General features: G+C 34.2%; 1 protein-coding gene across 3 annotated transcripts; it reads left to right on the forward strand.

Annotated features, from left to right (window-relative positions):
- The first annotated feature begins 377 nt into the window (after positions 1-377).
- Positions 378-6,847, forward strand: LOC126689080 (mitochondrial thiamine diphosphate carrier 2-like). Of its 3 annotated transcripts, none has more exons than XM_050384111.1 (8): positions 378-684; positions 853-1,031; positions 2,157-2,273; positions 3,071-3,182; positions 3,783-3,910; positions 5,067-5,219; positions 5,629-5,778; positions 6,385-6,847. In XM_050384111.1, exons 2-8 carry the CDS (start codon positions 915-917, stop codon positions 6,601-6,603), a joined length of 996 nt encoding a protein of 331 aa, XP_050240068.1. In that variant the 5' UTR covers positions 378-684; positions 853-914; the 3' UTR covers positions 6,604-6,847. The 3 variants fall into 3 exon arrangements, with proteins under 3 accessions (XP_050240068.1, XP_050240070.1, XP_050240069.1); XM_050384113.1 differs by having other exon boundaries at positions 866-1,031; XM_050384112.1 differs by having other exon boundaries at positions 874-1,031.
- The last annotated feature ends 5,586 nt before the right edge of the window (positions 6,848-12,433 follow it).

The raw sequence follows: 12,433 nt of genomic DNA on the forward strand, positions 1-12,433 counted from the left end.
ACCTATATTGATAAATAATAATAATAATAAAACCTTACATACACTATTGGTTTTTCCCTTTTTTTTTTTTTTTTTTTTTTTTTGGTTGGAAGGAGCGTTAGGTTTTTTTTTTTTTTTTTTTTTTTTTTTGGGAAAGCCAAATGGACAATGTCCACATTTTTTTTTTTGGTTCAGAATCGGACAATGTCAACATTTAAACCAGAAAAATGTTCCTGCAGTCAAAGTAAAACAAACTTCTTTTGGTAATTGTTCTCAAAAAAAAAAAAAAAAAAAAAAAAAAAAAAACTTCTTTTGGTAATAAAAGTTTGATTCGAGAATCATTAGTCAAATAATTAAAGCAAAATCCTTTGTTTTCTTTATTAAAAAAAAAGATTGGATTATAGATTAGAAGTAGCCAAAAACTCTATATTGGGACAAAGATCATACCGTACATAGTTTCTCTCATTCTGTTTGTTTTGGTCACATATAAATATAATCAATCCATCCCACAAATCTCTCCATTATACTTATACAGATAAATTCCCCAAAACCCAAAACTCGCTCCTCAGTCCTCACAGATTCTCTCTGCTCCGTCAACCGTGCCTCTCTCTCTTTCTCACTCTCATTCCAATAAGGCGGCAAAAACCAAAATATCTCTCTATCTCTTTCTCTCTCTAAAATATCTTCAATGGCGGCTCTTTCTGGGTACCTCTCTCTCTCTTTTACTCGTTTTTGAATCTTTGATCCTCGAACTTCATCTTTTTTTATCGTCGAAACCCTAATTTGATGTATAGGTAGGAGATTTAAGGATTATATGTGTGTGTTTATTTGCTTGCTTGCTGAATGGCTGTTTAATGTTTTATGAAAATGAAGTTTGTTTTGTTAGGGTTATAGATTGAGTTGAAAAGGAGGAGGAGGAGGCTTTTGATTGGGAAATGGAAGAGCCAAGTCAGCTGAAACGGGCGGTGATAGATTCGACGGCGGGGGCGATTGCCGGCGGTATTTCGCGGACGGTTACGTCTCCATTGGACGTAATTAAGATCAGATTTCAGGTCTAATCTTGTTTTGGTTCCCTATGTTTTTGTGTAGTTAAATGCATTCTTGAAATACAATGTTGGAATTTTGAAATAATAATAATAATAATAATAATAAAACATTTATTATTAAATTTTAAATTTTTTTGTAATGGCATAGTTGGGAGAGGGGAGATTTGAACACTAGCGCCTATTTGTTAGTGTTGTTTAATTGTTCTCATTGTTTAATCAATACAACATGTATTTTTACAACGCTTTTTTATCCACACGTATTTCTACAACACTTAAACAACGTTACTAGAACAACATTACCAAATGGGTCCTAGATGTTTCTATCACTGTCGGAAACACAAGTGCCAGTTAAGCTACAAGTCTCTTGGCACAATTTTGGAACTTAGCACACTTACATATTTAGTAGCTATTCAACTTATTGGTATGATTGCTAAGTATTTTTTTTTTTGGCTTACAACAAGTGGGGGAGGGGGCTCAAACCTAGATTCTCCTTCATGGGAGAACTTGGCAATGCCACTGAGTTGCAAAGGCAAAGAGCTTTGTAGCTCAACTAGTACTTCTTGGTGTTTTAGTGGAGATGTTTAGGTTATCCCTCCCTCCTCCATTGTGACTAAAAAAAATGATCACATATATACGACAAATTTTGTGTGTTATAGTGAATGAGTCTTAGCTCAAAAGGCACTTCCTCCTCTTATAAGTGTGGGTTCAAGGTGAGGTCGTGGGTTTAAAACATACTGGGGTGCGGTTGTAAGTTACCAATAAAATAAAAGTGGATTATAATGTTAATGGAATTTGTATTCCAAAATTTCATTTTCTTTGTGGTTAGAGTTAGACCTTGAAAATCTGAACTGGGTGTGATATTGATAAAAAAAAAATTAAAAAGACACGGGCTCCAACTATTTGACATGCTAGGACTTACTATTAGGTGTGCCTTTTTTTTGTTGCTTTCCAAGTGGAAAGGGTTACTGTAACTTTCAGGGATGATAGAGGGGAAGGATTTTAAGTGTCTGGTGGTGGGATGGGATAAAATTTGTGGCTTGAAAGACAAAGGGGGTGGCTACTTTCAAGAGCTTTGGTATGTGTCTGTGTGGTGAAGTAAAGTGAAAGTTTTTTTTTTATATCTGCTGTCAGGTTCAACTTGAGCCTACATCCTCTTGGCCTTTGCTTCGGAGCAATTTGTCTGGAACATCAAAATACACTGGAATGTTTCAAGCAACAAAGGATATATTAAGGGAGGAAGGATTACCGGTATGATGAATAAATTTGTAGTTTATCATTTTTTACTTTTTTTCTTTTGCTCCAATAGATGTTTTCTTGACTAATTCTAAGTTGGCAATATATTTAGTTTCAATTTTGTAGTTTGATCCATACTGTGTGTTAGTTCTTTCTGTTAGAAACTTAGATTTAGATTTAGGTCAATAGGCAATTCAATCTCTTACCAATTTAAAAAAAAAAATCTCCTAGCATAGGTCTGCTTGTTTGAGGTTTTGTGCAATAAATATACTCAATCCCCATGATTTGCTGCTAAGTGACTGGGTTTATGCAGCAATTTGTTGACCAACAACAACAGCAACCAAGCCTTTGTCCCAAATTTTTTGGGGTCGGCTATGGATCTTCAATAGATTAGTCAGGTTCGGCCACATATATTCTTTTCTGTCATTCTATTTTATTCTTGAGCAATAGGTTCAAATTTTAAAAACACCATTGTTTATGTGAAGGGCAGTTTAACACTGGTTGTTCTGATTTAATGCCTTTCAAGCCTTTGTATTCTTTTCATTTCCAAAAATCATCAAACTATATAATACTGCAAATACAGTGAGCCTTGTAAAAAATCCAATATTGAGCATTGAGACTTGCTTCATGTATGCACATGTTCTGGTAGTAAAGGTAAATCACATTTTCCTGTAAATTATATAGCCTGATAGTAGTTGTTGCAAGACACTAATGCTACTCAAGGAAGTTTGTTTTGAATTTTTATTTTTAAGTTAGTTTTAAATGAATTTAACTTTTTTCTGCAGCTTATTTAAGTTAATTGCATATGACAGGGTTTTTGGCGTGGAAATGTGCCAGCTTTACTTATGGTTATGCCATATACTGCCATCCAATTTACTGTGTTACACAAATTGAAAACATTTGCTTCAGGTTCTTCCAAGTCAGGTATGTATGAGAGCACCTTGAATTAGTCCAAAATATAGATGTTTATATAATATTGTATGTTTGTATATTTCATTACATGCAAATCTACGAGATGGTATGACTTAGAAGCTAATTGTAATTATTAAGATATGATTTGTAATATGTGGTTAAATTAACTCATATATATGAATTCAGTATGGCTTGATCTTTCAAATTCTTTTGGATTCTTTCATGATCAGATGGGAGGTCCAATATCCTTAGTGGCTGTAGTGTTGATTTTTTTTCTTACCCTCCTAACTTTTTTGGGCATGGTTGCCAGTTGGTCAAGTTATTCCCTACCATACAGTGAAAATAAAGTCATGCTCCTATCTATTTGGAATGTTTGTATCTGATCTCATGTTAGGCCCTTTGTTCTATTTGTCTTGCAAATATGAAGTCATTGGGTAAATATCTCAGTTTCTATTTATGGTGATGATCATGTAACTTTCTAGTCTGTATCCAGTTTACAGGTGATAAAAGCTTTACTTGCTCTGTAGAAGTTGTGTTATTGTTTCAAATATTTAGTTTTCTGCAGTTTCTCATTCTCTAATGTGTTGGCCTGATTGTTTTTCTTTCATGCAGAGGATCACATTCAATTGAGTCCGTATCTGTCCTATGTCAGTGGGGCACTGGCAGGGTGTGCAGCTACTGTTGGATCATATCCATTTGATCTTCTACGAACCATATTAGCTTCACAGGGTGAACCAAAGGTATAAATTTAATTACATGCATGAAGTGATCTCATTTTGTGTTCAAACTGAATTTCTTTCAGCTTATAATACGACTGTTTTGAGGCCATTCTGTGATCTTTGAAGTCATGCAATGCATAAAACATTGTTGCATTGTATTATTTTTTACACTCTTGCATGTGCACAGTGTTGTGTTACTAGCAAACTTTTATATCAATCTTGGGCATTTTTCATGGATTTTTTTTTTTTAAATATATATATACACACACACATTCCAAAAAAAAGAGGAAAAAAGAGGGAAGAAGAGATTTGAGCTAGTGACCTCCGCTTCATGAGGCGTGGTCCTAGCCGATTGTACTAGCCCTTGGGGTTGTGCATTCTTCATGGCTTTACCATTAATAAAAGTGCTTCTTAGACTTTATTCAGAATAAGAGTGGATTAAAAAGAAAATATTTTTCTTTACAAATCAAAAAGAAAAAAAAAAGGACAAAAAGATTATACACACACACTCACACATTATCTGTGACCACTTTGGGTTTTGACATGTAATATTCCCCACATATGGATAGATGTACCTTGTGTTAACAAGCCTTGGGTAGACGTGACAGAATGACAGTCTTGGGTAACCGTGTCCTAGCCATTTAGTGTAATTTTGTAGCCAGTCACCTTGACAAGAGAATATTGTGCAAGTGCATTGCATGAAATTCTGAAGCGGTCATAAACCACACAAGTAAATGTAATTTTATATAGTTCATAGTTGAGTTCTTTGGTTTAGATTTCTAGGATTTGGTTTGTTCCTAAGACTTGGTTAGGGCTGGCCTTGGGTTAGGTGGGAATTGGGGCACTGTTTTTCTCTGTTTATAGAAGTTGTTGAGTAGGATATTTGAATTATGGGCCTCTTGCCTCTTTTGAGGTATTTGGTTCTTGCAAAAGTTGGCAGCATAATAATGTGGGTGTTTTTTTCTATTTTATCATGCTGGTCTTTAGTATAGAACTCTCTCTCTCTCTCTCTCTCTCTCTCTCTGAGCTTATTACAAAGAAGTATGTAATTTTGACATTTTGTCCATTCTTTGAAATGCCCATATAATGCTCACCACATTTTGATACTTGCTTTATGAAAAAACAGTAGTTTGTGAATAGGCCATTTAACTTATTTATTAATTGTACCTACATTCAGGTGTATCCAACCATGAGGTCTGCATTTGTTGACATAGTTAGAGCTCGTGGCTTCCGAGGGTTGTATGCTGGATTGTCACCAACACTGGTTGAGATTATTCCTTATGCTGGTTTGCAATTTGGTACCTATGATACATTTAAGCGCTGGACTTTGGTAAGATTCTAGTCCTCTTTTCTATTGAGATCTTCTTCTCTCAAAATTTAGGGTTTAATGGTATTTTCTTAATTGAGAATGAGGAAACAAGGAATCAGGACTGTATCTGGTTGCACTGTCTACCTAATATGTTGAGATAATAGTGTCTTAGTTAAAAAGCATGCATATGATTATAAATCTGAGAGTTTAGGTGTGTATACTTTAATATGGTCAGTTTAAAGAGCCATTATGCCTTTTACTCATATAAGTTGATGCCAGAGAGTTATAGCTCAACCAGTACATTATGGGAGGATGGTGATGTCGTGGGTTCAAGACCCACTAGATGTATGTGTAAAGTTAGCAATTAAGAAAAGGTTGATGGTGTAGGAATTTGTTCTTGACCTGATATGTTTTACTTCATACTTTGTAGGCCTGGAACAGGATTAGAGCTTCTAACTCAGGCTTAAATTGTACTGAAGATGGAATTACAAGCTTTCAACTTTTCCTCTGTGGATTGGCAGCTGGGACATGCGCCAAACTTGTCTGTCATCCACTTGATGTGGTAAAAAAAAGATTCCAGGTAGATCTCTTGCCTATGTAAAATCTTTACTCTAGCATAGTCGTACTAACAAATTTTTTTTAGAAATTCATTTTGACCTGAGGCTAAGGTGTCGTATCTCATGCAAATTCTCACAGTTTACTCAAAAAACTCCAATGTAACTATTAATTACAATGACAAGCATGTTCCCGCTGATTAGTACTTGTATCCCTTTACATCTTGTGAGAGGTCTGTTAGCTTATGCAAATGTAACAAACCACAACAACCACATTATTCCAGTAGTCTCCTGGATAAGATTGGTTTTACTGTTACTTCAGAACCAAAATTTTGCTTACTCTTCTGTGTCAGCATTAATGGGCTTAGGAGTTTTTTTTTTAAATATTTATTCTTGTGTGTGCTTCTTAAATTCATTTATTCACTTTTGTTTCTTTTGTTGCTTTGTCTTTAGACTTCGAAGATCATTTACATTTAATTAAGATTTCTGTCTAGCAATCTCTAAGGGGATATGAGAATAGAAAAGGCAGGGGAGGGTGGGGGGGGGGTATGGAATCTGAAATGGTTAATATCTGGTTTTTTCCCTCCTAACCGGCTTGAATGTGACAATATTACTTGTTTGGGCTAATGCAGGTTGAAGGACTACCAAGACACCCTAGATATGGAGCTCGAGTTGAGCATCGTGCTTATAAAAATATGTTTCATGCTCTACGCCAAATCTTGCAGATGGAGGGTTGGGCTGGACTTTACAAGGGCATAGTCCCATCAACAGTCAAAGCTGCACCAGCTGGTGCTGTAACATTTGTAGCTTATGAATACACGTCAGACTGGATAGAGTCCATTTTGACTTGAAACTAACCTGATTTTTTCCCCTTTTCATCCATTTTTGTTTCATTCTTTTCCCATGGCGATAGTTATAAGTCTTCATAGAAGTTAAGGATAGGGGAATTATTATTTTTTGATTGAGTCACCATTATAGGCCACAAAATTATAGTTTTAGAGATGTCAAAAATTTGCGGCTGAAGCAAAACTGAAACTTGTAGTTCTATTTGAGACTGAATGGTATATTTTAAACAGCATTAGTTATTCAGCTCCTCTTCACAAGTCTATCAGTAAATTTCTGTTGTGTTGTTTAGCGTTCAGTTGTAGTTTATGACAAAATGTGCGCCAACTATACTCTGATGAGTTTGGTAAGACATCTCATACCCCAAACAAAAGGATCAAGAATTTTTTTTTTTTTTTTTTTTTTTTGGAGGTGGGGGGGGTGGAGCGCATTCAATTAACAAAACTCACGTACAAAATGAAAATAGTTTGGGTATATTGCACCCCTGCCATTTGCTAATAATTAGCTTACAGTGAAGGAAAGGTTTGGTACATAACAAGAGGGATCTATCAACCCACCTCCTCCACTGTCTAACTATTCAGAAAAAGAAAAAGAACAAAAAAGGGACTATCAAGTGTGAATTATCAACCCTTCTATGTGTGTTTGGATGAGTCTGTCTTTATTAGCTTATTTTATTTATTTGTTGGTAGTATATTCGCTCGAGGTGAAAATAAGCTCAACCAAATAGATAATCTGCACAATGATTTCCTGCTTTATTTTTTTATTTTTTATGTGCATGAGCAACCGTACATGTACTGAATTCACTCATCATGAATACAGTTAAATATCGTAATTTACAACACTTAATGGTGAGAATTATTAATGCATTGGGATTTATCCATGATCAAAGTGAGTGCAACTTGAACATCCACCTCAACAATGAATTCCACCTCAATACTCAGGTATTTCTATTAGCTATATAAAAAGCACCAATACCCCTACGGTACACATTTGGTTTATTGAGTCCCTTTTAATTTTCTTCTTCTTCTTCTTCTTCTTCTTCCTTTTTTAAAATTTTTTATTTTATAAGTTATATAAAAAGCACCAATGCCCCTACAGTACACATTTGGTTTATTGAGTCCCTTTTATCTTCTTCTTCTTCTTCTTCTTCTTATTATTTTTTTCTCAAGTTTGAACAGTTGCTACAATGCCAATTTGGTTTGTTCAATTGGCACTGTAGCTACAGTTTGGTTTCAACTTTTGCACTATTGCCGCTTTCTTTTCTTTTCTTTTCTTTTTCTCTGCTTTTTTTTTTTTTTTTTTTTTTTGTTCGGGGTAATATCGTCCTATCTACTCTTTTATTTTTATTTATTTATTTATTTATTTTTATATATAAAGTTGTTAGTTAACACAATAAATTGTCACAATATTTTTACAATTGTTGATATGTTAATTCCTTATAGGTTAAAATAAAATATCATACTAGAATTATCTACAACTAAAACTAAAGGTATTATGAAAAAAGAAGTGCTACATTATTCAAATATGAAAATGTATCAATATTACAAAATTCAATATCTCCCATCAAATAAATATAAGATATTTATTGTAATGAACATAATAAGCATATGGGTAATCTTTAAGAAACAGAGCTTGTAATCCCTTCAGTTCACCACGCATATTACTAGCCTAATCATATCCTTGACCTTGAATATTTTCAATGTGAAGGTTGTAACGAGAAAGGGCAACACATATCTCATTCTTTAAAGTCAATGCAGTAGTGTCTCTAACATGCACAACATGAAAGAAACACTCTTTCATGAAACCTTCTTTATCAACAAACCTCAAAATAATGGCCATTTGCTCTCTCTTCAACTCATCTTGAGCTTCATCAACTAGAATTCAAAATTTTGCACCCCCAATTTCTTCACGAATAGCATATCACACTTTACAAGCTAGAATATGCAAAATCTCCTTTTAAATGGTGGGTGACATATATTTGGCATTCTATGGAGCATTTTCCAATACAGCTCTAGCTAAATTTTCATTGAAAGTTGATGTGTGTTTTATCAATTCAATAAAGTTACCTCAATTTTTAAATCAAGGCTATCATCATGACCTCTAAAAGTACAAGCTTGGAATGCTAGCCATCAAGCACACTCTATTGAGGTCTTGAGCTGCAATCGATTATTCTCTATTTCTTCGGATGTTTTTTCTCAACTAGCTTGTCAATATGTCCTGAATAATTCCTTAGATCCTCACAACATTTCACAGCAATTTTATGTGGTGTATTTGGATCTTTCCCCTCATGACCAATTAAAGAACAATTCATTCCATCATTCACCTTTTTCCAAATTACTAAAACTTGTTTCAATGAATGCATCTAATCCAGGATGACTTGGTTTCTTACCAAAAAGGTAAGAAGGTAGACAATAGATTGCAACTGTTGAAGGTGAGTATTCCAACCAATTTGAATGTGATTCAAACCACGAAGATTGAAAACTACGATGATGATTTTTCGGTCCTTTGTATGGATACTATATGTTTCTAGGTTGATATGGACCGGCTATGTGAAGCATGTTGAATTTCATCTTGTTCATTGACAGGGAATTCCTATATTTGTTTACGTGATCCTGTATTATGGTCTATCCCTTTAGATTTAATTCTTGAACATTTGGAGGAACACTCATTAGGCATTGAAGTATCAACATTTGTTTCTATAGATGTCCTAAGTTCTGAATGACTAATATCTTTTTTCTTAAAGAATGCATCAAGTGTTTGCCATTTACTCATTATTTGACACCTAATTTCAAATCCAAAAAAAAAAAAAAAAAAATTTTTTAAAAAAAAATGATAAACTATATAATAAATTATCATATAAAATTCATTCTTACATGAATTATAATATAAATACACATTTAGTTAAGTGATGACCTTTTAGGATTAAAAAATCAAATAAACAAATCAATCTAAACAAAATAAATTAACAATATAGATTTTTTTTTTTCATTTATAATTTACTTACTTTACTACCCAACTACACAATGCAAGCCCCACCCAGCCGGGCCCCACTCAAGAGACAAACAAAACAAAAGTCAAAAGGCTGAGTCATAGAGTCAGTGGGTCAAGAATAAAGAATACAATAAGTCAATAACAATAAACACAAAAATACAAAGTCAAATAAGCATAAATTGCTTTTCTGGCAAAGGGATATCACATACACATATTTGATATTTCTATTCTGCTATTCAGTATTTAGTTAGTTGTAGAGAAAAAGAGAGAGAAGTCAAGTAGAGAACTAAGATGAGAATGATTGAATGAGATACCTTAAGGAATTGAGGTTGAAGCGATGAAGGCTTGGACAATGGGCTAGGGGAGGCTGCAGCGTCATAGCGAGTCCATGAGTAGATTGTTTCTAAGGCAGAGGCGTGACACTATTGGAGGTGTGAACTGAGAAGGGAAAAAACTAAGGCAAAGTCGTGACAAAGTAGATCAGTTTTTTTTTTTTTTTTTTCTCAGACAATGAGGATTGAAGATGCCTTTTGTTTTGTTTGATTAAGTATTTCAGATTTGGGGTTGGGTTGGGTTGGAAGTATTTTTAGTTTAGAGGAGAAGAATTTTGTTTGATTAGGGATTTGGGGCCGGTTGGGTAGGGCTGGATGTGGACCAAGATTTTTGTTTTATTTGAAGTTGTATTAGACTAGAACTCTTGAAGAATTGTTGAAAATAATTTGGGGGGCCGGAGATTAATTTTTGGGGGGCCCATGTCATTTTTTTTATATACTCTAGGGAAATTTGAAAAATTTTAGGGGTGGGGGGGGGGGGGGGGCGCATAGCCAAGCGGCTCCATCCCTGCTGAAAGTGGTGAAAGAGATTAGGTAAAACTATAAGAAGGTGGTCAAAAATACAAAAAGTAATGCCAATACAACACAGAGAGGAGAGGTTGTGTAGTGAGCTTTGAAGAGTTGTGGAAGTCTCTTCAATTACCATACTATTCTAATAATAAATAAATAAAAACAAATAAATAAATATCATAATTTTCTTTAAATGGCAAACTGTGATTGACCTTCAACCAATCTATTATATAAACCCATTATTTTTTCTTTACTGTTCATAAGCTGTCATGTAAGACAATTGTAAGAAGTTGGAGGAAACGAAAGTAAAAATTTTAGTTTCGAAATAGAGCTTTGGGCTTCCACATAAAGGTGAACTCCATGGTGGGATTGACTATAGGGCCACCTACTACCACCTAAGAATTGTTTGAGTTGGTGGACAGGACAGGACAGTCACACGATCCATGCAAATGTAAATTGCATTTTTGCCTATATTTTATTATGAGTACATTTTATACGCAAGTATATTTAATGCTAAAAAATTAAAAATACACATGTATTAATGTAAGACAAAGTAATTAGTGCAAATATAAGACAAGCTTAATATAGAAAAATCCATATAAATTTCCCCTCATGAAATCATCAATTTCAGTTATTTTGATCCATAAATGTTTCACCACCTTAATATTGAGTGGTCCAATTATGCAACTTCACATTTTGACCCAAATGCATATTATATAAGTAGAATCCGTCATATTGTGCTGTCCAAATGCAATGGTCCCCACCACATTTGTCTTCAAACTTATCATCTTCTACAAACACATCAAAAACAGCATAGAAGTGTACATTAAAAAAATAGTAGTAGAAATCTGTTTGCTTAAAAGTAGCATCATCAAAAGAGAATTCCCACTCTCCATTGGGTTGAAGAGTTCTATTGGGAAATTTAGACCCTAGTTGAAAGAATTAACAAGTTTTAAATCTAAGTAGTTAATTAGATTTATTATGAATAAAACTTGTTAAAACAAACAAACATCAATATTATGTCAAAATCATGCAGCGAAAAAATAAATAAGACAAGATATGATGACCCAGGAAAACCAATGAAACAAACTAGTTTCACAGTAAAAAATCTGTGGGGAAACCTTCTCGAAAAACAATTCACTATAGTAAAGAGAAGTTTCAAATCTAGTATAAAACCTTTGTCCCTAGACTTTACAATCCCCGTAGATGAACTTACAGCAGAAACCTTCTACCACTTCAGAACCTCTGAACTCTTTAATATATGAACGCCACCCTTTTTGTTGCACGAATCCTAATACGTGACTAACCAAAGATGCACGGCTCCCAGTTCATGACTAACACACCAACTTGAAGAAGATGTTGGCTGCAAAGTTCTTCAATTCATCAACAATGAAGATCAAGAAGCACTTGGTTACAAAATCCTAAGGCGCAAAGACGCAGTAGCTTCTTTCAGAGAGAATAAGGCATTGGTCACCTTTTGCATATGTTCTCCTTGTATTCTCTTATGTGACAGCCTCTAAAATAAGCCTTATATATGTTTAGGGTTGTGAGAAAAGAAACTCTACACAAATACAAAAGCATGGGCCGAAAATCAGATCTGAAAATCTGAATTCCCGTAATCTCGATAGATACCTCGATCAATTGAGAATCTGTTGAGCTTCATTCATTAAATTTCAATAGATAGCTATTTGTCAAGCAACTGTCGAGCTATCTGTCCAGCAGCTGTCGAGCTATTTGTCCACAGGTGTCAAGCTATTTATCCAGCTTTAATGAATAGATTTTCTTCACTTGTTTCTTGGTCCAATCTTCATGGCTTTAATACTAGACTTGAACAACATGTTTCTTGAAGTATTAAACACATCTTAGATCTACCCAAATACAAATAAAGTGCGTTTTGTTAAAAGATTAGCCAATTACATAAAATTTGTCCTTAACAAGTTCTAATGCCTAAATCATTATTCACAGATTTACAATGATAGGTAAGGAGATGGTTGATGAGATAGTT

Source organism: Quercus robur, chromosome 6 (assembly GCF_932294415.1).
Source record: "Quercus robur chromosome 6, dhQueRobu3.1, whole genome shotgun sequence".
NCBI classification, from domain to species: domain Eukaryota; kingdom Viridiplantae; phylum Streptophyta; class Magnoliopsida; order Fagales; family Fagaceae; genus Quercus; species Quercus robur.